We start from the raw sequence: 26,719 nt of genomic DNA on the forward strand, positions 1-26,719 counted from the left end.
ATTGCTCTGCTAGTCCAAATCAATAATCTAGCCCACCACAGACTTTCAGACAGCAACCACTAGAAATGGTTTGTGTGAGACGATAGTAGTTACAGGGTCTAGCACAGTGCTAGAAACTTAACGGGAACTCACTGAAGACCCTCCAAACTTATTGACTTCCTATTGAAGCTAGTTAGCAGCCTTGTATCATTAAGGAGGCAGATGGCGTCTGGTAAATTTATGGATGTCTAACGTGGAAGAACTGGTGTCTTGGAAGAAAACTGAATCAAAATACCTCTTTACCAGGGTATGGTAAGAGTCGATACGGAAGAATTCTTTTCTTCAGAGGAATCTAATGCTTAGTTTCTAAATGCAGCTCTTCTGAGATAGATTGCCGTAGTGCTGTGGGAGTCAGGAGCCCAGGGTTTGTGCCCCAACAGTCAAATTGACTAGACTTTGTGAACTTGAGAATTTTACTTGAATTCTTTAGAGCTCAGTTTTCTTATTTGTAAAATGAAGAAGTGTGACTAATTGATCTTTCAGAATTGTCTCTGCTAAAATTTTGATTCTGAGAACACATCTTCATGGTTAAAAGTAACTTTCCACACTATTCCAGCATTTTCCTTTGAGTGCTTAAGTATTTATCACTCCAAACTGCTGTTTATCTGAGTAGTCCAAGCGGCTTGCTATTTGAGTGTGTCAGAAAGGAAACCAGAAAGCTCAAAGTCTCTGTGACTCCTCTGTATATCAGAGTTGCAGATAACAGAGTGGTAGAATCATGCATGACAGAAAATAAATCCCAAGGACAAGAAGAGTTGCTTTCACAGAAAGCAGAGGTACCTGGGGATCTCTCTATGAGCCTGAGGAAGCAAGAGTTTATAGAAAACAGCCCATGTGTTCCCCAAAGCAGAGATTCTTTAAAGGTAGTTCACTAAGTTATTCTCTAACATCCATTGTCTTCAGGAGAATCTCCAGAAACACCAAGACACTCCCCATTCATGAGATAAACATCCATTGTTGAGACTGTAGATTTGGCCTGTAGATTTCAGAATTTGAAAGGAGTTAAGAGAGCTAAATATGCGGTTGTATATATCAGAAATACTCAGAACCAATATTACCTTATACAAAATATTTTTTGTTACAGTTTATTGATGGCCAAACTATATTCCACCAATGCCATCTTAACCAATAGAAGGGTCAAGAATAAGTGACTGATATGATGCAAGCTATTTTTTGGCACAAATCTGTTACCCATATGAACTGGTGTTGAATATGTTGCTGGCAGCAGCAGAAATTTTTTCTCTAATAAGAATAAGAATGATGTCTGTATATGGAGGGTTGGCTTAATTTTTACAGAATTTAACTTATATTAAGCTTGGATGGGTCATTTGGAACCTCACTGGCTTTCTTAATCCTTGAGTGATTATACCAATTAATAGTTGTAGTGATAAAAAAAAAAAAAAAAAAACCATGGGAAATCATTGGAGTTCACAACTTCTTTCTCTGCATCATCTGTCACTCTTTCTTCTGCCCCTGACTTCTTTCTGTTTGATGTTCAAAGAATAGTAGAAATAAAAGCTGAGCACTACTGCTGTGGAACATAGGAGAAGTTTAGCCTGCAGTATTGCCTTGCTTGGCTGTCCTTCCCCCACAGAAACTCAGCCCCCAGCCCACCCCGCTCCTTGTCATTTCCCTGGAAAGGTATAGAAAAGCTGTCAAGGCAGGCACTAGCCTGTCATCCTGCTTCCCACCTACTCTCCCAAACCTGCCACCCCCATCAGTCTCCACCACCACCACCACCATTGTCCGTACCCCCAGCACACACACACACAAAGAACAAAAATATTTTGTGAAAACAGACCTGTTGTATAATTCAAGATTATTACGTTAACTACAGGGATTCTCAGCATAGTAGTTGGGGAAGCTCTAATACAGGACTGTATGTTTCTATCACTAAAAGTCTCAATGTAGTTATTATTTGGATTTCACATTTGCCAACAGCTGCCAAGCCCCCAAACAGCTGTTAAGTAAATAAATCCTACCGTTCCTACTCTGCTCATTTCAGAAGTCTCTTTTGCCATTGTGCTATGCACATTGACTACTGGCTACCTATTAACTTTTACTTCTACTACTGTCTAAATACCAAACAGAGAGTAAAGCATTTAGACAAAAAGAAGGGCATTTTCCAAAAGGAAATAGCTAGAAAGACAGAGGGCATTTGGACAGTAATTACCCACAGAATCAAATACCAAATAAAGGGGAATAGAGTAGGGGGAGGAAGTGAACAGCAGAACTAATACAGTGACATGCAATCACTGAACTTCACCTCAATCCAAAATGTTACACATTTCTTGAGGCTTTTTTCACTGCCATCCTCCATGGCCATCCCCCGGCAGTTATCCAGAACTGTATCCAGTGACCAAGAAATTTACTGCACCAGTTAAATGAAAGAAGTCTAAATTCACTCCTACTGGTAGGGAGTTAAATGAGGACTACTTTTTCCTATTCTTCCTTCTTTTCAATCACTATCGGCCATCAAATAACAACTTCTAATATTTACTTTGGTATCCATTTTTAAAGTATGATCTTATTCATAATGTAGTCTAATTTCTACTAGTAATAAATTTTCTAAATAACAAGAACATTGAATTTTTTAAAAAATCTTGAAACAGTTTTATGGAGCTGTAACTCACATACCAGGTAATTCACCATTTAAAGTGTTCAACTCAGTATTTTTAGTATAATTCACAGGGTTGTACAGCAATCACCATAATCTAACTTTAGGCCATTTTCATCCCCTTAAAAGAAACTCATGCCTGTTAGCAGTCAATCCTCATTCTCCTCTTAATCCTCTATTTCCAGCGCTAGGTAACCACTCATTTACTTTCTGTCTCTACAGATGTTTCTATTCTGGGCATTTCATATAAGTAGAATCATACAGTATATGGTCCTTTTTTTTTTTACTGACCTCTTTGATTTAGCATGACATTTTCAAGGGTTATCCCCGTTCTAGCATGTGTTGGTATCTCATTTCTTTTTATTGTTGAGTAATAGTCTATTGAATGGATATTTTGTGTTTCATCTATTCATCAGTTGGTGGGCATTTAGGTTGTTTCCACTTTTAGCTATTATGAATCATTCTTCTATGAACATTTGTGTACAAGTTTTTGGGTGGACATGTGTTGTTATTTCTCTTAGGTAATATACTTAGAAGCAAAATTGTTGGATAATAGAGCAAATAGAATTTAGCCATTTTTCTTTAAAGTTTTTATGATTATCTGATGCCAACATTAAATCTTTTTAATCCAGATGTGGATGCCAACAGAGAGCTGCCACTCACACAGCCACCTTCAGCCCACTCATCTATCACCAGTGGAAGCTGCCCAGGAACTCCAGAAATGCGCAGACGGCAGGAGGAGGCTATGCGAAGACTAGCCTCACAGGTACAATATGATTCCCATGTTGGAGATATGATAGTTCAATTTTAATATCAAGGAAGCAAAGATAGGGAGACCTTTGGCAAAGTGAACAAAAATACACAAAGCTATACCATGAGAACGTGGAGGAAAGTTTCTCTTTCTTTGCTATTCCTAGAAAAAATACTTTATTATGATGGGATCAGAACCTTAGAGTTGGAAAGACCCTTAGAAAGAAAGTCTTCTAGTGAATAAATAAAGAAGTTGAGACCCAAAGAAGTGGGGTAGTTGGTTTGTTTGTTTTGAGATAGAGTTTCGCTCGGTTTCCCAGGCTAGAGTGCAGTGGTGCAATCTCGGCTCACTGCAGCCTCCACTTCCCAAGTTCAAGTGATTCTCGTTCCTCAGCTTCGTGAGTAGCTATAGCTGGGACTACAGGTGCACGCCACCACACCAGACTAATTTTTGTATTTTTAGTAGAGACGGGGTTTTGCCATGTTGGCCTGGCTTCCCTCAAACCCCTTGTCTCAGGTGATCCACCTGCCTCAGCCTCTAGAGTGCTGGGATTACAGGTGTGAGCCACTGCACCCAACCAGAAGTGGTATGTTTTACCCAACATCAGGGTATAAGTAATCAACAGTTTTAAATTTTCATTCCTAGCTTAAAACTCTTCTTGCTGTACTACACTGTCCATAATATTTTTTATACATTTGGGTTTGAAATTTCTATTTTTTTCAAAATAACATAAGCACATAGAAAATCAAATAATGCTCAAAACTAGCAGTTATCTTCCTCTACCCCACCCATCTTCTCCCCACAGGCAGTCACTTTTACCTCTGAAGGAAGTTTCTCTGATTTTCCCCTCCATATTTCTAAATACTATTCATATACTGCTAAAATTGTTATTAGTTTACAAAATATCTATTGCTTCTTATTATGGATGATGGGAATTATAGCTCTTTCACCTTCCTTCTTCCTACCACCATCCCAATACAATTATTGCATGATTTTTGGCTGAATCCATATTATATATAGTATTTTCAGTATTAGTACAATGCAAATATGTCACTCCGGAGCCAAGGATAACATTTCCTTCTTGAACAATTTTGTTTTTCCTAGGAGTTTATGAAATGCCTCATTTTAAAATTTGCTTATTTTTCTTCAAACCTTTGGCTAAGTCATTTCATAACCCTTAATGTAGTTTTGTAAAATGTCTGTCAGTACAGTTTTCCACACTTACGAGTTACATTTTTTACCCTGGAGGCCTCCGGCCTAGAGCCCTCCATTAAGCTCAGTCTGGACCTAGGATGCTCTGAAAGCTTACCGCCTTGTTCTCCTGGGACTTCCTATCTCTTCTCTTTTGTGTTTCATCTTACGTCATATTCTTTCTCGATTTTATTCTTCATTTTGGTAGAGCATATCCTCCAGTAGCTTCCTAACAAAACATGGATAGGACATAAATTTTTTGAGACTTACTATTTCTAAAAGCATCATTATTCTGTGCTTATACTTGCTTATTTGTTTGACACAGTATATCATTCTAGGGTAAAAATTATTTTTTCTCAATTTTGAAGGTATTGCTCCATTGTCTTGAACTTCCAATATTACTATTAAATACTCTGATACTATACTTATTCCTAATCCTTTATATATACCTTGAGAACCTTCTTTTTTATCACCATTGTTCTTGAGTCTTTTTCATTTATTCTGTTGGTACCTAGCAAGCCCTGGAGATATTCTTTAATTCTGAGAAATGCTTTTGTATTATTTATGATAATCTCTTCACCACCATTTCCTCTATTTTGTCCTTCTACAACTCGTATTAATAAAAAATTAGATTTCTGGCTGGGCACAGTAGCTCATCCCTATAATCCCAGCACTTTGGGAAGCCACGGTGGGTGGATCATCTGAGGTCGGGAGTTTGAGACCAGCCTGACTCACATGGCAAAGCTCTGTCTCCAAAAAAAATACAAAAATTAGCCAGGCATGGTAGCCCATGCCTGTAGTCCTGGCTATTTAGGAAGCTGAGGCAGGAGAATTGCTTGAACCCAGGAGGCAGAGGTTGCAGCTAGCCGAGATTATGCTGCTGCACTTCAGCCTGGGCAACAGAGAGAGACTCTGTCTCAAAAAAAAAATAAAATAATTAGATTTCCTATACTGATATGATACTCTTGTTGACTTAACTTTTCTGTTTTCTATACTTTTGTTTGTTGGTTTTTCAAGCCACCTTTGAGAGATTTCTTCAACATTACTTTCCAATCCTTTTAAAAAATTTTTATTTTTGCTCTCATAGTTTTAATTTGTAGTAGTTCTTTCTTTTTCTCCAGCTATCTCCTTTTTATAGCACCCTGTTCTTGTTTTACGGATGCAATGTGTTTTTCACTTAGGCACTGAAAAACTGATTAGAAGCTTGTGTGTGTAGAGAGCTTGACCGTAGAACATTAAGATAATCCATGCTTTTTTTTGAAATGCCCAAAAGTCAGTATTTCTAAGTTTTTTTCCTGGGCTGTTCAGATTCTCTAGCAAAGAATCCTCCAGTCTTCTGAATGGAGAGTATATGTCTTGTGTGCCAGCATTTTGGAGCCGGGCAGGAAAAGAGGGCTGGGCTGGGGTTTCACTGTTCAGTATCAGACATTTACTTAAGCCCCTTGTTTTCAGTCCTGCACCTGATCTCTACCTTGCTCAATGTGTGGTGTCACTAAGTCTAGATTCTCTCTTCTTTAATTTCTCTAGTTCTCTTTCCTGTGGGTGTTGGGGAAGGTAGTCACCTGGCTGGGCAGGGCAGGGATGGGAATCTAACAACTTCTTATATAAACTTCAAATAAACTCTGTGTTTTCAGGTCCCTTCTTCACCTTCCTCTTCCACAGTACCTGGTGTTTCTAATTCCTGTGCTTTGCTGAAGTTTTACAGGTGGTCTATAATATTGTAAGGTTCAAATTTCTTCGTAGAAATACACTCCAGCTCCAAACCAGAAACAGCATGTTTTCCCAGATACATTATTAATTATCCCCACTCAATAGTACACTCTCATCTATAAATGGGCTTCTGCAGAGTCTGAGATTTCCCTCAGTTCATTGCTAAGTCATTGTAGCTTTAAGACATCTTTTTTTTTTCTAAATATCCGCTATGTAAACAGTCTCTATCCTCTTCTTTAGAACAGTTAGACTAAATATCTATCTTAGAAATACACAGATGTTAAAGTGCTTCCAGCACTTCAGTTATTCAGTCATGCAGTTATTCACTTTAGATATACATTTGGAGGACCTGTAATCCAGGATTGAAGATGAATCGGTGAACAAAACAGACACAATTCCTGCTGTTATATAGTCCACATTCTCATGAGAGAAAGACAATAAACAAATACATACATAATACGTCAGAAGATAAGTGCTAAGATCACAGAGAATTAATTCTCCTCACTTTGTTCATCTTATTCTTTCTCTCATCAAGAGAAGTCCAAGATGTTCACATTCAATATTTGGAAAACGTTACATGTCGTAAGTAGGAAATTAGTGACTGTTTATACTTATTTGAGGAGTGATTACGTGTTAAATTTCATGATTGTGTCTTCCTTAGGCAAAATATAAATTAATCTAGTTGCACCTAGACATGGAATACTGTTCAGCTTATAACATTGTATCAGAAGTAGCCACTTAGCTAAAACTGAATGTTATCCCAGTTATTGTGCTACTTGTTATAGTTCAGCTACACAAAAGTGTTCTGTAGATGCATAGAGCAGAAGCCCACAAACCTTGCTTCTCACCTGTAACAAACCAGTAAGCAGAAATTATCTTTTAAATAGGATTTTCAAATTAGTTAATGTTTTGATGAGGTAGACTAACATGACAATTTAAAGCGTTTTTGAAAAATCTCTCGATTTGACGTATTCTTGGTGTCAATTCTTTGTATGTCAGTAATTATCATTGGTATTTCATAACATTCTTGCTCTTTCTTGGGCATCTAGTTAACTGAGAACACTGGAGAGTTTTTGTCACAACTTTAGAACTATTTCATTTATTGAAGAAATACTTTCCATTTGAAGCAAAGATTTTGATAGGTTGGCATCTCTGGAGCATGTCTCCACTTAACATTGCATATTTCTTCTAAAGCGTAATCACAGTAGGGGGCAGGGAGATCTCATTCAGGACCTTTCCTGGATATGTGAGTTTAACTCCAGCAGTGGTTTCTCTAGGTTTTGAATCTGTTGCACCCTTGTGGTAATACACACAAAATTCACAAGACAAGGAGAAGTTGGCGTCCCTTTATGGAAGGCTTAATGTGTGTTGTGGCTTAGTGCTATTTACATTGTGTTTGCTATATCATTTCTTCGTTTTTACCTTAACCCTATGAGGTACATCATTATCTCATTTTACAGATGAAGAAACAGTGACTTCAGTGATTAATTTTTTTCAAAGTCATGCTGTTAATAAATGGCAAAATGAGGATTCAGAGTCAGTATCCTCCCCTATAATGTGAACGCTGTGGTTATCCCCATTTTACAAATGAGGAAACAGAGGCTTTGAGGTTAAATAACTTGCTTGAGACCATAAGCTAGTACATGACTGAGTCAAGATTTAAACTGAAGCAGGCAAAGTCTATACTCTTAACCACTGCACGATGCTGCCTCTCTATTGTGGCAGGAAGGAGTTTAGTTTAGTGCTATTTTGGAAAATCCATCCATCATTTAATGTGGCTTCACAGCAAGAAAATTATAGTGAAGATGTACTTTCAGTCGTTTTGCTGACCTAAAATTCTTCTTCAAAAAAGGTTTTTATGCAACTAGAATCTCCCAACACATTAAGCAAGTTGTCACTGACTTAGTCCTTAGATTAAAAAACTAATACGTCTGAAATGAGTTCATTAGAGAAAACAGCTAATTTTAAGAAGTGTCACAGAGATACAAAAAGCAAAGGTTTTTTTTCCTAAGGAAATCTATGTAAGAAAAAAATTAAATGTCATCCTTGCCAAGAGACAAGTTCTGTACTATACCAGGGGGTGTCAGATGATCATGGTTCCTGAAATTGTTGCAGTCACTATTAAAGCTGTCAGCCAAAGAAGTAATCATTTCAGTAATCCTTTAATATTGAGCATTTTGAACATAATATGGAAGTGTAAGCCAGATACACGTGCACGCGCGCGCACACACGCACACATACATACACAGAAAATGAAAAACAATAATGAAGAATAAGATTTTATTTGTGTTGTAGTGGTTATTTTTTAAAATATTTTCATTTAGTAGAAATGAGATCCAAACTAAACAACAAATAGCTCACAGATAATGTTTTATGAAATTTGTCTAGGGCCTTTTTCCTCTAAAAATTAACACTGAAGTTTTACTGTCAGTCCCAAATTTCATCTACATTTGGAATACTGAGTATGGGAAAACAGCCTTGTTGTTTATTGTTAATTTCCATGTTGTTTTTATTTTCTACCTCTTCCACTAGAATGGGTCAGTGTTTAAATGTTCATCACTGTATCCCCAGCTCCTACACAATGCATGGTACATAAATATTTGAATGAAGAAATTCTAGTCAATTCTCTGTACTGAATAATCTTTCTAAAACATTTGTTTTTTGCTACTTAAAGCTATCAAATAGCTGCTCCTTGCCCTTGAATGAAATCCAAACTCCCTTCTTAAAATATCATAAGAATTGTAATGAAAGGACTTCTGCTTTTCCCAGGACCAGTTATTTTAGACTACATAATTCTTTGTGTGGGGTTGGGTGTGGAGGACAGGCAGGGGCAAGGCAGATGTTATCCTGTATACTGTACAATATTTAGAAGAAGTGTCCTTGACCTCTGTCTGCTACCAGTAGCACTCCCTCAACCCCTAATTAAGACAACCGGAAATGTCCCCAGAAATTGCCAAATGTTTCCTGGGGAGCAAAACCACTGCCAGTGGAAAACCCTTGCCATACCCTATCTTCCACCATTCCCCACTCACTTATATGCTAGCCACATTGAAACTGATTTCAGTTCCTTGAAAGTAAAAAGCTATTCTTGCCTTAGGGCCTTTGCACACTTTTTCCCCTGCCTGGAAAACTGCCACATCTTGGTTCACCCCTTGTCCTTCTTCATGTCTCAGCTTAAATATTGCTTCTTCTAAAAAAGCTTTATCTGGCTCTACTAAATTACCTTAAGGTGCCCCAGCTGTGTGTTGCCCTAGCACCCTATATTTCCTCTCTGCTAGTATTTATCACATTATTATTATTATGTTTAATTGCCTCTGTTTCCTGCTAAACTGTGGAGGGCAGACAGGGTTCATAGCTATATTACTCATTGTGATAGCTTCAGAACCTAGCACAGTGCCTGACATACAATGGAAGTTCAAGTAATATTTGTGAATGAATGAAAATGTTAGTATTTTCTATTAGGAAATCTTGGAATATTCAGCTGGGTACTTACACATAATAGTAGTTCCCAACCAATTTATAAGGTCAAATCAGAATCAGATTCATGTGTCCCAGGAATGAATCTTGTTCGAGAATCTGGAATTCCACCAATCCTCTCAGACAGAATTTCATAAATTGTGGATTGAATGTACTTAGACTAGACTGTTTATGTTGTGCCAGATCAGCATCTCTAGGAATTCCAGATGAACTAAATAAATTAGCCGCTTTTCTTTAAAATTTGTATTTGGTATCGGCCCTAACCTCCTTTGTCTCAAGTAAACAGTAATGTATAGTTGAATAGTAGCAATCTACAGGATACAGCTATTTAGATCTAGAATTATAACAAAGATAAATATTACCCTGAACTCAGCTACAGCTAATTAAACAACAGGGTTCTGACTACCAGCCATTGAGGCATACTATAAAGCCGAAATCGGAACAGTGTGTTTCTAGTACATGAATAGACAATAGACAAGTGGAATAGAATAAAAAGTTCAGAATTAGACCCAAGGACTTGCAGACACTTAGTGTATGATGAAGGCGGTATTTCAGATCATTGGGATAAAGGTTGACTTCTTAATTAAATGGGCTGGGACAACTGAACAACCAGATAGATAACTCATATCTCACACCATGCACAAGAATAAACAAATGGATTAAGGATCTAAATATTTGAAAACGAAACCATGCAACTAACGGAAGAAAACTTAGTAACTTTCTCGTTAACCTTGGTGAAGAGAAAGGCTTTCTAAGATCTAAAGCTAGAGGAATAGAAGAAAAGATTGACAAATATGGCCACGTGAAAAAATTTTACCAGCCTGGGCAACATAGTGAGACCCTGTTTCTACAAAAAAAAAAAAAAAAAATTAGCTGAGCGTAATGGCACATGCCTATAGTCCCAGCTACTCAGGATGCTGAGGTGGAAGGATTGCTTGAGCCCAACAGGTTTGGGCTGCAGTGAGCCACAATCATGCCACTGCACTCCAGCCTGGATAATAGAGTGAGACTCTCATAAAAAATAAAAAATAAAAAAAACTTTTAATGTTGCATGACCAAAAATTACCAGAAACAGTCAAAAGACAACTGCTGAGAGAAAATACTGACAAAATATCTCAAAAGTACAGGCAACAAAAGGAAAGACAGACAAATGGAATGACATCTAAACTAAAAAACCTTTTGCACAGCAAAGGAAACGATTAACAAAGTGAAGAGACAATTCACAGAAGGGGAGAAAATCTTTGCAAACCATACATCTGATAAGGAGTTAATATCCAAAATATAAAAGGAACTCAGACATTTCAACTTCAGGAAAACAACCTGATTTAAAAATGAGCAAAAGACCTGAACAGACATTTCCCAAAAGAAGGCATACAGTGGCCAAGAGGTACATGAAAAAATGCTCAGATTAACTAATCATTAAGGAAATGCAAATTAAAACCACAATGATATATCATCTCACACCAGTTAGAATGGCTTTTACCGAAAAGATGAAAGATAAGTGTTGGCAAGGATGTGGAGAAAAGGGCCTTCTTTACTTTGTTGGTGGAGGAATGTAAATTTGTACAGCCGTTATGGAAAACAGCATTGGAGGTTCCTCAGAAAACTAAAAATAGAGCTATCATATGATCCAGTAATCCTGTTTCCAAGTATATATCCAAAGAAACTAAAATCAATGTCAAAGGGGTATCCACACTCCCATGTTCATTGCAGCATTATTTGCAGTAGCCAAGATATGGAACCGAGCTGAATGGATTTTTTAAATGTGTTACTTTTTTAAAAATAAAGCAGTTTGGAAATTTCTCAAAGAACTTAAAACAGAATTACCATTCAACCCAACAATCCCATTAGTGGGTATATATCCAAAGAAATATAAAGACCCAAGTATTCATTGCAGCACTTTTCACAATAGCAAAGCCACGGAATCAACCTAGATGCCCATCAGTGGTGGCCTGGATAAAGAAAATGTGGAGGCCGGGCGCGGTGGCTCACGCCTGTAATCCCAGCACTTTGGGAGGCCGAGGCGGGCAGATCACGAGTTCAGGAGATCGAGACCATCCTGGTTAACACGGTGAAACCCTATCTCTACTAAAAATACAAAAAATTATCCAGGCCTGGTGGCAGGCGCCTGTAGTCCCAGCTACTCAGGAGGCTGAGGCAGGAGAATGGCATGAACCCGGGAGGTGGAGGTTGCAGTGAGCCGAGATCGTGCCACTGCACTCCAACACTCCGGCCTGAGTGACAGAGCGAGACTCTGTCTAAAAAAAAAAAAAAGAAAAAAGAAAGAAAGAAAATGTGGTACATATACTCCATGGAGTATATATACTGCAGCCATAAAAAAAGAATGAAATCATTCATGTTTTTTGCAGCAACATGGATGCAGCCGGAGGCCATCATCCTTAGCAAATTGATACAGGAACAGAAAATCAAACACTGCATGTTCTCACTAATAAATGGGTGCTCAACATTGAGTACACATGGACACAAGAAAGAGAACAACAGACACCAGGGCTCACTTGAGGGTGGAAAGTAGGAGGAAGGTGAGGATACTACCTGTCAGGTACTGCGCTCACTGTGGGTGACAAGTCATCTGTACACCAAACCCCACACAGTTTACCCATGAGCAAACCTGCCCATGTACTTTCTGAACCTAAAATAAAAGTTGGAAGAAAAAATAAACAATTTTAAAACACGGTATGTGTATGTGTATATGTGTGTTTGTGTGTGTGTGTATTTCATTGTGTGTCTGTATAATGGAATACTACTTAGCCTTTAGAAAGAAAGCCTGTCTTTTGCAAGAATATGGATAAAACTGGAGGACATTATGCTAAGCTAAGTAAGCCAGAAACAGAAAGACAAATACTGCATGATCTTTCTTAAATGTGGAATCTAAAAAAGTTAAACTCATAGAAGTAGTAGAAAGATAGTTACCAGAGACTGGGAATGTGAAGAAGGAAGGAATGGGAGAAGTTGTTGATCAAAGGGTACAGATTTTCAGATAAATAGGAAGAATAAGTTTTAAGATCTATTTCAAAGCAGGGTAACTACAATAATATATTTCAAAATAACTAACTTTTAAGTGTTTCACCATAAAAAAAGATAGAATAGGGAGGTGATACATGTTAATTAACTTGATTTCATCATTCCACATTGTATACATATATCAAAACATCACATTGTACCCCATAAATGTATACAATTATGATTAGTCAATCACACATAATAATTTAAAAATCTACCATTTGTCAACTTTTAGCATAGTATCAGAGAAAAATATCTACCTTCCCTTCTCCAACATTTGAGTGGCATTTCCTCTTATACTTGAATCCAAAACAGTTTCTTGGAGCATTCTGAATACAGAGGCAGATTTGGGAGTCTATTGCAAACATTTAAACAGTGCCACTTTCTGAAATGTTTGCTTTGAAAAATAGTTATTTTCATGTAATATATTGTTAGATGTCAGCATGTAATAGGTTTATTATTTTTAATGAATCAATGAAAATTTTAAGAAAAAATTTATAGCATATACTACAGATAAAGAGTTAATATCTCTTATATTTAAAGAACTCTTAAAAACAGAGGAGAAAAAGGATCAAAACATGATGGAAAAGTGGGGAAAAGACATAAACAGACAACTCACAAAAAATAGATTAAAATGGCCCTGAAGCATTTTGAAAATATGTTCAAACTCACTTATAACTAAAGAAATGCAAACTAAATCAATACTGAGATACCAGTTTTTTACCTATCAACTAGCAAAAATTTTTAAACATGACAATTTTAAAACCATTCTGTTGTCAAGACTGTGGGAAAACAGACACTCTCATGCTGGAGCACAGCTATCAACACCTTATTTCTGACAGCGTGTGTTCACTTCATGTCTCCATGTCACATTTGGTAATGCAGTATTTCAAACTTTTTAATTATTACTACATTTGTTATGGTAATCTGTGATCAATAGTCTTTGATGTTACCATTGTAGTTGGTTTGAAATACCATGAAGACAGCAAGTTTAATAAATATTTTATATGTTCTGATGACTCTACCGACCAGCCATTCCCCCATCTCTCTGTTTCCTTGGGCCTCCCTATTCTCTGAGACACAATATTGAAATTAGGCCAGTGAATAACATCATAATGGCCTCTAAGTGTTCAAGTGAAAAGAAGAACCGCACATCTCTCACTTTAAATCAAAAGCTAGAAACAATTAAACTTAGGAAGGCATGTCAAAAACCCAAAAGAGTCTGAAAGCTAGGTCTCTTGCACCAAACAGGTAATCAGGTTTTGAGTATAAAGGAAAAGTTCTTGAAGGAAATTAAAAGTGCTACTTTAGTGAACACATGAACGGTAAGAAAGCAACACAAGCTTTTTGCTGATATGGAGAAAAATTTAGTAGTCTAGTTAGAAAATCAAACCAGCCACAAAATTTTCTGTAAGCCAAAGCCTAATCCAGAGTAACGCCCCAGCTCTCTCCAATTCTGTGAAGCCTGAGAGAGGTAAGGAAGCTTCAGAAAAAGAGTTTGAAGGTAACAGAGGTTGGTTCATGAGGTTTAAGGAAAGAAGCCATCTCTGTAACATAAAAGTACAAGGTGAAGCAGTAAATGCTGATACACAAACTGTAGCAAGTTATCCAGAAGATCCAGCTAAGATAATTGATGAAAGTGGCTACACTTAAACCATAGATTTTCCTCTTTTTTCATTGTTTTACTTTACATCTTTATTACACATTTTCTGAGACTTTATTTTTTAAAAAAATTTATTCAGGATCATAATTTGCATGACAGTAAACAATGGTTTCATGGGTTCTAAGTTCTTAAAGGTGACCATACCAATTTAAAATACAAGTCATCTTTTTTATTTGCATCACCTGACTTAAAGTTTAAATTCATCTAATGCATTCATTAAAAGTGTCCGTTCTTTTATAAGAAAGATATGCTTTAATTGCTATTTTCCAGACTATTAAACATGGGTGTATATTATTTTTAATTGGTTAGCAGAATTTTACTCACATAATTTATAGCCACAACAAAAGTGTCTAGCCTCTCTGAATGGACTTCCACTCAGAACAATGATGATAATAAATATCTAAAATGTAGGCCAGGCACGGTGGCTCCTGCCTATAATCCTAGCACTTTGGGAGGCCGAAGTGGGTGAATTACCCGAGGTCAGGAGTTCGAGACCAGCCTGGTCAACATGGTGAAACCCCATCTCTACTAAAAATACAAAAATTAGCCGGGCATGATGGCACATGCCTGTAATCCCAGCTACATGGGAGGCTGAGGCAGGAGAATTGCTTAAACCCAGAAGATAGAGGTTGCAGTGAGCCAAGATGGCACCATTGTACTCCAGCCTGGGCAATGAGAATGAAATTCCATCCCAAAAGATAATGATGTATCTGGGGTGTGCCCCCACTTCACATTGCCAAATGTGTTTCCAAATATTCTTAGAAAATATGGTTTTTAAATACATGCATAATATTCTACCACGTGATGCATTATCACTTCTTTAACCATTTATTTCCCAATTGTTTATATTATTTGCAACTTTTTGATATTATAAATAACATTGTGATGAACACCTTCATTCATAAGTTTTATGCAAGACTGATTATTTCTTTGGCTATAATAACCTTTTATATTATAGTCTCCTATTTTGGTTTTATTTGACCCCTTCCACCTCTCTTCTGTTTTTTCTTCTCTCCTTCCCCTGCTATTCCTTGACCCTTACTAATTCCAGCTTCTTGATTGGGTGAATTTTCTACAGTAAGTTTTTCAAATTCATTTGGAAAATCTTTCTCTCTAACTATTGTTTACATTTAGCAACATCAGGCATATATTCACAGTACCCTTTTGGTAATGAACAGACTCTGCAATAAAGGACTCAAAGTGAGTAATCAGCATCTAACTTGGCACTGTTCCTTGGGCCTCCTTTGCAATCAGCCCCACTGGATTCAGAAATGCCAGCAGCCATTTCACAAACCCAAGTGGTCACACAGGCCCCACTGCCTCTACTTCTACCACTATGGCCAGTTGAAGTGACACATACAATTTGTCTTCCCTGACCAGGGCCACCCGAGAGCAACGATAGATTCTTAGTGTAGACAAAATAGCCTTCTATGGGAAGCTGGTGCCATCTAGGACTTTTATAGCTAGAGAGAAGTCACTGCCTACCTTGAGAGCTTCAAAAGACAGGCTGACTCTCTCATTAGGGACTACTGTAGCTTGTGACTTTCAGTTAAAGCCAGTGTTCATTTAACATTCCAAAAATTCTAGGGCCCTTAAGATTGATGCTAAATCTACTCTACCTGTTCTCTATAAATGAAGCAACAAAGCCTGGATGATAGCACATCTGTTTACAGCATGGTTTACTGAGTATTTTAAGGCTACTGTTGAGATCTACACAGAAGAAAAGATAACTTTCAAAATACTGCTGGTCAAGGACAATACATCTAGTCACCTAAGAGCTCTGATGGTGACGAACAAGGAGATTATTGTTGTCATGTCTGCTGACACAACATTCTTTAGCCCATGGATCCAGGAGTAAATTTGACCTTTAAGTCTTGTAATTTAAGAAATACATTTCATGAGGCTAGAACTCCCCTAGATAGTGATTGTTCTGATGGATCTGGGCAAAGTAAATTGAAAAGGATTTTCAAGATTTTCGTCTGGGAAAGATTCACCATTCTAGATGCCATTAAGAACATTTGTGATTCATAGGAGGTCAATATCAACATTACTAGGAGTTTGGAAGAAATTAATTTTAACCATCATGGATGACCTTGAGAGGTTCAAGACTTCAGTGGAGGAAGTAACTGCAGATATGGCAGAAATAGTAAGAGAATTAGAATTAAAAGTGGGGCCTGAAGATGTGACTAAATTGCTATAATCTCATGATAAAACTTGAATGGATGTGGGGGAAGAGTAAAGAAAATGGTTTCTTAAGATGGAGTCTATACTTGGTGAAGATGCTGTAAGCATTGTAAAAATGACAATAAAGGATTTAGAATGTTACATATACTTAATTGATAAAGTAGTGCCAGGGTTTGAGAGGATTGACTCCAGTTTTGAAAGAAGTTCTCCTATGGGTAAAATCCTATCAAAGAGTATCACATATTACAGAGAAATCTTTCATGAAAGGAAGAGCCAATTAATGCAGCAAACTTTATTGTTGTCTTATTTTTAAGCAGTTGGCACAGTCACCCATCCTTCAGCAGTCACCACCCAAATCAGTCAGCAGCCATCAACATGGAGGCAAGACCCCCCACACAAGCAAAAAGAGGATTCACCGGAGGCTCATGTGATCATTAGCATTTTTAACAATAAAGTATTTTTAAATTAGGGTGTGTACATGTTTTTAGACATAATGCTATTGCACACTTAATAGATTATAGTGTAAACATAACTTTTATATGCACAGGGAAATCAAAAAAATTGAGTGAATCACCTTATTGCTGCTCTGTTTGTTTTATTGTGGTGGCCTGGAACAAAATCAACAGTATCTCCAAGGTATGCCTTTATACATACTTGTATTTCTTAGCTCTGTTCAGTGAGAACCCAAAAGCAATGACACCTCAATAACAATAATCACAACTAGTGCCCAGATCTTTTTTCTTAATATTCTCCAAGAAAAAGAACAGGGGCTTTTTAGAGAAGTAGATGATCCCAGAGGCAGGGAAAATACAAAATAAGTCTAGAACATCTTTTGGTGCTAAAAAGCAAGAACTTACTCAAAAAAGGATAGAGGCTTCTTGAAAGAACACAGTAGTCAACCTGAAGGAGATCCTAGTGAATAAAGCTGGAACAAATTGAGCAACAAAATTGATATAGTACTGAATTATAACCAATAGGATAAAATAAGCCCATACTTATTAAATCAGTAATAAATAAATAAATGGGAGATAAGGGAGAACTCTTTCTTCCAATAGGATTCTAATTAATGTAGAAAGAAACAAAGAGGGGAATAGAAAATTACTATGAGGCAAACACCACAGGAATTACTGCTGCAGACAAGATCCACTGATAGATACTAAAATTAATGGGCAAAAGTTTAAGGAGAAACAGGATTTGCACAGCCTCAAACCTATCTCCCTTAAGATATTTATTAACGAGTTGATGGGTGCAGCACACCAACATGGCACAAATATACATATGTAACAAACCTGCACGTTATGCACATGTACCCTAGAACTTAAAGTATAATAAAAAATAAATAAATAAATAAATAAATAAATAAATAAAAAGATATTTATTAACTACGAAAGGAAAGATGACAGTAGAAGAACCTAGCAGAACCTTAACCAAGTGATCAAGGGCAACATTACCAGTTGTGTGAGGCCATTCTTGAATTGCTGTAAAGAAATACCTGAGACTGGGTAATTTCTAAAGAAAAAAGATTTGATTGAATAGTCCTGCAAGCTGTATGAGCATGGCACTGGCATGCGCCCAGCTTCTGAGGAGGCCTTGGGGAGCTTTCATTCATGGTGGAAGGTGAGATGCTGGCAGGCACATCACATGGCCAGAGCAGGAGTTGGGTTGGGGAGGTGCTACACACTTTTAAATGACCAGATCTTGTGAGAACTCACTCACTGTGGTGAGGACAGCACCAAGCCTTGAGGGATCTGCCCCCATGACCCAAACACCTCCCTCCAGGCCTCATCTCCAACACTGGGAATTACATTTCAATCTGAGATTTGGGCAGGGACAAATATCCAAACTCTGTCACCAGTAAAAAACATGTCACTATCGTGAACCCTTTGATACAAGCCACAAAGAGGGATAAAACAGTTTTTCTGGTATTCTTGACAAAAACTCTCAGTTACGTCATGAGAAAACATCAGACAAGCCCAAATTGAGAGTCATTCAACAAAATAACTGATCAGTACCCTTCAAAAGTGTCAAGATGACCAGGCACGGTGGCTCATGCCTGTAATCCCAACACTTTGGGAGGCCGAGATGGGCAGATCACAAGGTCAGGAGTTCAAGACCAGCCTGGCCAACATAGTGAAACCCCATGTGTACTAAAAACAAAGAAAAATAAGCCGGGCGTGGTGGTGTGCGCCTGTAATCCCAGCTACTCAGGAGGTTAAGATAGGAGAATCACGTGAACCTGGGAGGCGGAGGTTGCAGTGAGCCAAGATCGCACCATTGCACTCCAGCCTGGGCAATGGTGCAAGACTCTTTCTCAAAAAAAAAAAAAAAAAGTGTCAAGGAAATAGAAGACAGAGACTAAGGATCTCTTACAGACTCCAGAAGACAAAAGAGAAATAACTAAATACAGTATGGGGTCCTGGATAGAATCCAGGAACAGGAAAAGATGTAGTGGAAAAACTATAAAATTTGAATAATGTCTATAGGTAATAGTACTGCCAATGTTAATTTCCCGGTTTTAATAATTTTGCTATGGTTATGTAAGATGTTAATAATAAGGGAAGCTGGATGAGGGATAAATAGAAACTCTGTGTACTACTTTTGCAGCATTTCTGTAAGTCTAAAGTTAGTTCAAAGTAAAAAGTTAAAAAATAAATAAAAGTCCTACTGCCAAAAAAAAAAAAAAAGTGGTAGAGCTCCAAGCTGGAAAATTACTGAGGCAGAACTCTAGCTTGGGATCTATTCTTAGCTTCTAGTCCCAGCATGAGGATTAGAGTCAAAATTGAGAGACTAAGAGAAAAGGAAGAGAGAGTTGTTATTTATGGTGAGCCACCACGTCCCAAAAATATTAAAAATCAAACTTTAGAGTTGGAAGGGTTTTGCTGATTAGGAAATCAATTGGGTGGTAGTGAGGAAGGAGATATTCACAGAAGGAGGGATGAAAAGGAACATGGAGAGTAAGCATGTGACAGCTGACCTGGGGAAGGGCATCACAATATTAGTTTAAGTGATACAAATGCCAGTCAGTATGGAAATTAGAATTGTATTTCCAAACAAATTTTAGATATTCAAAGCTGCCTTCTCTTTATGTGAGATTAGCTTAATTCTGTCACTGATCCTTCATTTGAAGTAGAAAATGGTCTATGGAGAGTGCAAGCCTGTGACTCAACGCAAGCGTGACATTTTTGCTGCCACTCAGTCCCTTTGATGAAGTTTATGACTAGTTTTATCATTTTTTATATACAGCATTAAATCAAGAGATCTTATACACAAGACTGTGTTGACTTCTAGTCTTTTCTTTCTGTGTATAGACCACAGGCCTGCCCTTTTCTTTCTTCCCTCACAAGAGTAACCTAAAACTTGCTTGCTGTCTTCCTCCAAAGAAATAATGCAACTCTGCTCTTATCAGATATGCTGTGGATGAAATTATTTTAAGAAAAACTTTAGGAATTTAACAGAAGGAAAACTTGAAAAAATAAAGTAAGAAAGACATAGCTAAAAAATGAAATTTAAACAAGTTATTTTGAGAGACAAGAATTCGCCAAGGAGGAAGGTTTACCTGCTGATTTGTTATGGGTGGACTAATCCTGAACCATTCCCAAGGAGTTGTAATAATAGTGACTATGTATGATAACTTTCTCAAAGGTGTAGGGAGTGATCTAGTATCTCTTACCAAGTGCTGGTACTAATGAGAAACTGAAGGGAAAAAAATCTACATTTTCAGGCTTGTTTTCTATTTTTATACAGGGAAAATTATACATATATTAATAGAAAATTTGGAGGAAGTAACATGTTTTTGACAGATCGTGTGTACATATACCTGCTGGGTAACTACTTTAAAATGTCCAGTAAATAATCTGTTTTGAGCCACAGTACAAATCTAATGAAGATGTTGCCTGACTTCTGCAAATGGAACAATACCTTATATTTGGAATGCAAAGAAATAATCTAAAAATTAAAAGAGAGGCAGCCACAGAAGGTGCAACTTTATTTATTTATTTTTAATATTCTCAGTTAAATTTTCTGCCTTATACCTTTGTGGATATCATATTTTTTTACTATAATTCTAAGTAGTTATTCCTGGAGTCAAAAATGTTACTAATTTTTACAAGATTATCTTATACCAAAAATCTTGAACTCTATTAATTCTAATAGCTTGCTTTTCTCTATATGGATAACTATATACTTTAATAATAAAAATTCTCTTTTCCATTTAAGTCTCTGCTCTTCCTATTTCTTTTCTTTTTCTTTATAGTGCTACCCAGAATCTCTTGTATTATATTGGATAGTAGCATCTTTGGCTTCTTTCCAATCTTTTTTTTAATCTTTATTCTTTTTTTTTTTTTTTTAACTTTTATTTTAAGGTCAGAGGCACATTTGCAGGTTTGTTACATAGGTAAACTCGTATCACAGAGGTTTGTTATACAGAGTATTTCATCACCCAGACATTAAGCCTAGTACCCGTTAGTTATTTTTACTGATCCTCTCCTCCTCCCACTCTCCGCCCTCCAGTAGGCCTCAGTTTCTTGTTCCCCTCTATGTGTCCATGTGTTCTCATCTTTTAGCTCTCACTTTTAAGTGAGAACATGCAGTATTTGGTTTTCTGTTCTTGCATTAGTTTGCTAAACATAATGGCCTCCAGTTCCATCTGTGTTCCTGAGGAGGACAGGATCTCATTCTTTTTTACAGCTGCATAGTATACCATGGTGTATATGTACCACACTGGTTTTTGTTTGTTTGTGTTTTGTTTTGTTTTGTTTTGTTTTGTTTTGTTTTTTTGAGACAGAGTATTGCTTTATCCCCCAGGCTGGCGTGCAGTGGTGCGATCTCGGCTCGCTGTAAGCTCCGCCTCCCAGGTTCACGCCATTCTCCTGCCTCAGCCTCCCAAGTAGCTGGGACTACAGGCACCCGCCACCATGCCCGGCTATTTTTTTTTTTATTTTTTTAGTAGAGACGGGGTTTCACCGTGTTAGCCAGGATGGTCTCAATCTCCTGACATCGTGATCCGCCCTTCTCGGCCTCCCAAAGTGCTGGGATTACAGGCCTGAGCCACCGCGCCCGGCCTGTACCACATTGTTTTTATCCAGTCTACCATTGATGAGCATTGAGGTTGATTCCATGTCTTTGCTGTTGTAAATAGGGCTGCAATGAACATACGTGTCTTATGATAGAACGATTTTATTTCTTTGGATTTATACCCAGTAATGGAATTGCTAAGTTGAATGGTAGTTCTGTTTTTAGGTCTTTGAGGAATCACTACACTTTTGAACAGTGATTGAACTAATTTACACTCCCACCAACAGTGTATAAGCGTTCCTTTTTCTCCACAACCTCGCCGGTACAGAAGGCGCAACTTCAGCATTGTCTTTTATTAGATGAAACATTCAGCCAAGAGCACAGATGGTTTTTTTTTTTTTAATAAAATCAGTAAAATAATCCTTTTTCTAAATATCACCATTTTTATCTTTAAAATGGTATCTTCTTACTTTAGGATGTTGCAGCTGATTTTCTCAGCTGTACTTAGCCTCAACATGTGGAATCAATTGAAGTGAAATATGATGAAAGTTTATATTGATGTAGAGGTTTGCTGTTTGCTTTTTATCAAGTGGAAATTTGTACCCATGTAGACGTAACCACTGGCATTCACTGTTGATTGAAAGGACAGATCAATTGCTGACAGTTTTTCTCTTTAGGTTCCTTACATTGTGTTTAAGATAGGTAAAATAATCACCAATCTATCTGAAGAAAAGAGTGGAGATTTTTAAAATACAACCTCTGATTTCCATTTTCCATATTGTGCTCAGACTTCACTGCTTCACTCACAAGCAATTCCTATCTTCAGCTTTGTATATGTAGTAATATTTCCTGTGTTGTTTGGGGGTTTTTTATGTTTAATGAGAAGGATTTCAGGTGTTAAAAAAATGTTGACATTTCCAACATGTGTTAAAAGAACTAGGATGACCATACCAGTAGATGAGGAGTCTTTTCAAAGCAGAGCTCTTTAGTAGATGACTGGGAGATGCCTGATGAGTTAGAGATGGTGTTCTCTAAGAGATTCCTAAAGAGCTGGAATTCCAGTAGTATGTCTATGAATGCCCCTAGGACAGATTTCAGTTGCTGGTATGTAGGCACAAGGCTAGTAACTGAAAAAGACAGTATACAGATCCTTAAGAATGGTGGTGGTGAGGAGGATGAAGACGGTAATGGCAACATCAGCTGACATTGCTATGATTTACTAGGTGCTGAGCACCATGCTGAGTGCTTTCTCTACGTTCAAGCTGAATCTCCCCTTCCAGTTTTGTATTTTCTACACAATCCAATCCCTTTTCTGGGTAGTAATGAGCCAGAAAAGTGGTCCAGATTAAAATCACCCTTTGTACTTGCCTTGGAGGCAAAGAGAACAGCCAGAAGACATGGGGTGATAGCTGTGCAGATTGTAACAAACAAAAAACAGATCCTAGAACTCCAGGTCCTAGCCAGTCAGGCCAGACCCTGGATGGTTTTAATGCTTATAAATTGTCTGTGTTCTTTGATTTTAAGACCTACGTCTAACAAAAATCTCACTCCTTTCCTTCTTCCTTTTATCTAATTCTGATACTCTTTTTCTGTCTCTGCCTGGGTGCTCAGAAAACATTTAATGCTAATTTTAAAATCTGAATTACTTTATTTTTATAAGACTTAGTTTATAACACACCTGTAATCCAAAAATTGATAGAAGTATATGTGTTTGTTGAGACTAACATGATTTTTCTTGGATTATTTTATTCCTAATGCTTTGTTTAAAGATTAGACTCTTTCCTATACTGCTCCATGCTGAATAAATGTTAGTGATATCAATGTAAGTCTTTATTTTCGGGCTTGCTTCCTGTTTCTTATAATCCAGAAGAAAGCTCCATTTTTATTTATAAATTTTATTCTGGGTTATATCATATGCATACAATAGAAGTAATGTATCAAATTTCTGATCTTACATAAATCAGACATTTTCTGAATCAGCAGCTTTTATGTTTACTTGGAAAAGTTGAGGAATGTAGAGACAAAAAAGTATTATGTAATACTGAGATATTAAGTGATTTCTAGTGTAATCACTCAGTAGCTGATGATCATAGCTGCTGCTTTTACTACTGATAAACCTGTCTGCATTCTCATCTTTCTTTTGTAGGTGGTTGCCTATCACTATTGTCAAGCAGATAATGCCTACACTTGCTTGGTGCCGGAATTTGTCCACAATGTTGCTGCCTTGCTCTGCCGCTCACCTCAGCTGACAGCCTATCGGGAGCAGCTTCTTCGGGAGCCTCACCTGCAGAGCATGCTGAGCCTTCGGTCCTGTGTTCAAGACCCCATGGCGTCCTTCCGGAGGGGAGTCCTGGAGCCGCTAGAGAATCTCCATAAAGGTACAGATAAGGCCCAGAGGAAGGGAAAGATAGAGGTTTAGAGCCCAAGGTCACCCAGGTCATACTATAAAAATGATTAATTTTATCACATTGCCAAAACTAAATGTTCCATAGCTGGATACACTTAACAGACAAGGGATTTTACTTGCAAAAAAAAATCCAGCAGTAACTACTATCTCTTTTCTTTATAAAAATTCTCAGCCGGGCATGGTGGCTCATACCTGTAATCCCAGCACTTTGGGAGGCCAAGGCAGGTGGATCACAAGGTCAGGAGATCGAGACCATCCTGACTAACACGGTGAAACCCCGTCTCTACTAAAAATACAAAAAAAAAAAAAAAAATTAGTCGGGCATGCAGGCAGGCGCCTGTAGTCCCAGCTACTCGGGAGGCTGAGGCAGGAGGATGGCACGAACCCGCGAGGCAGAGCTTGCAGTGAGCAAAGATCACACCACTGCACTCCAGCCTGGGCAACTGAGCAAGACTGTCTCAGAAAAAGAAAAAAAAAAATTCTCATTCTTATTTCCGAATAGAATGCCTTTTCCTCGTGAAGATAGTAGAGCTTTCAGTCCTTTCTGTGAAGTTTAAATAAGTCAGTAAATTTGTGGCTCCAATGCAGTGTTATAAAGTTCTATGGTTAGAAATCTCCCCTGTAATATGTAATATTAATAAAAAATGTAATATTAATAAAAAACTTATTTTATTACCCCATCAGTTCATGTGAAGTGGAATGGCATCCATGGTTGCACAATTCTGTGTATGAACCAGAAATCATGTAATTGTACACTTTAAAGGTTACTTAAGGGGCATAAGGGTATTTTATGGTGCTTAAACTGTCATAGAAGAGCTTTTTTTTTTTAAGTGAAAAAAATTAAATGGGATCCATTTCCCACTCATGCTCATGCCTTTCCTCCCTTTTTTGTCTGCAATTCTAGTGTTAGCAGTGGCCTAAGTGCAACCATTTCCTTGAAAATGGTGCATGCCTTCTTAAGTCTTCCTGCCCCATACCCTTAACAAAGTTTTGTTAGTGCCAGAAGCCAGAGAAAAGGATGTGGGTATGCATACAATTCCTGAGCAATCCTGTTTATTCCTGAGAGACTTAGACACCTTTCTCAAGGGCTTTGGAGGTACTAATAAGGAAAGATGGTTTGTAATTTCTCCTGGCCATCATCTTTAGTTATTTCAGCTTCCATGCTGGTTACTTGGATATCAGAATTTCTCTCTCTCCTCAACTCTGATGAGCTCTGTCACTACGTTTGCTACCTGTTACCTTTTTAAACCTTGCCATTTCTCCACAAGTATTTTTAAGCCTATTTCCTGGACATTCAGTCAATCTCTAAAACCTGTTAATTCTGCCTTCATGATGTTTCTCACACCCACTTGGCTCAGTTGTTTCTAGCATCATTATCACAAGAACTGTTCTACTGCCCATAACGTCATATCGATAATTACCTCATCCTGGTCTTTCCTGGCTCTCTAGTTTAGTGCTTTTTCCACATTATAACACACTTACAATATACTAAAACTTTGTATAGCATACTGGAATAAAAATTTATAACTCCTCATTGCTGTACATGACTGGCCCTGAGGAGACAGCTCTGCCAAGCCTCAGATGTCCTGAGGGCTGAATTTTAAGTACACTTCTAAACCATTCATGGCACACCTGGTGGGGAAGTTCTTCCCCAGTCTCTCCAGTCTTCTAGATTTTATGTATTTCTTCCAGATAAAGTTTTATAAAGCACTTCTCTGATCACATAATTCCCCAATTCATAATCCACTGATTGCCTATTGCCTTCCAAATTAACTTTCAGTTCCTTGTTCTGACATTCAAGATGCTTGATGGCCAGCATCCAACCTACTTTTCAGCTTTATTATTCACTTATCCTTAGGAACCCTGTGTTTATGTGTAAAGTAAAATATTCACTAGTCCTCAAATACTTCCCTAGATTTTCCCACCTGCATATATTTACTCATTATTTTCTTTCTTGATATACCTTCTTCTCACATCTCTGCCTATCAGAATTCCACCCATCTATCAAGGACCAGCTTAAATGCTACCTCATTCATGAAATACCTACTGATCTACCTGCCCCCTCCAGTCAGAAATGATGTCCTTCCAAATGACATTAGATCTTTTTTCAAAATATACATATGTATTTATGGTGTATAACACATAATGTATAACAAGAATTTTACATTTTATTATTAACATTTATTAAATATTTACCATATGCCAGATATACTTTGCAGTTTATAAGAATTACTTTTGTACTTATTCCTCTGAGTAAATTGTATGTTATTGAAATTAGGAACTTTTGAAAATTCAACTTTTATCCTTCATAGTGGTTACCTCACCTTGAACATAGTAGGCATTTTAGGAAATACGTTTTGAACAGATAAATGAATATAGAAACTGCTCACATGTAGGAGCACCTTGAAAGAAGCACAGTGATACAAGGATCTACACCTTACAGCCAATTCAAGAAGACTATCCAAATGCTTGCAGTCAGCTCTAGATTCTCAACCATAATTCTTTTTTTTTTTTTTTTTGAGACGGAGTCTCGCTCTGTCGCCCAGGCTGGAGTGCAGTGGCCGGATCTCAGCTCACTGCAAGCTCCGCCTCCCGGGTTTACGCCATTCTCCTGCTTCAGCCTCCAGAGTAGCTGGGACTACAGGC

At 37.5% G+C, this 26,719-nt stretch overlaps 1 protein-coding gene across 1 annotated transcript in view; it reads left to right on the top strand.

Annotated features, from left to right (window-relative positions):
• TANC2 (tetratricopeptide repeat, ankyrin repeat and coiled-coil containing 2) overlaps positions 1-26,719 on the top strand; it is a 474,294-nt gene that overhangs the window by 357,347 nt on the left and 90,228 nt on the right. Inside the window, exons 11-12 of the mRNA XM_030923595.1 lie at positions 3,289-3,422; positions 23,813-24,044. Coding sequence (XP_030779455.1) covers positions 3,289-3,422; positions 23,813-24,044 — 366 coding nt within the window. The remainder of the gene's footprint in view (positions 1-3,288; positions 3,423-23,812; positions 24,045-26,719) is intronic.

Source organism: Rhinopithecus roxellana, chromosome 19, assembly GCF_007565055.1.
Source record: "Rhinopithecus roxellana isolate Shanxi Qingling chromosome 19, ASM756505v1, whole genome shotgun sequence".
NCBI classification, from domain to species: domain Eukaryota; kingdom Metazoa; phylum Chordata; class Mammalia; order Primates; family Cercopithecidae; genus Rhinopithecus; species Rhinopithecus roxellana.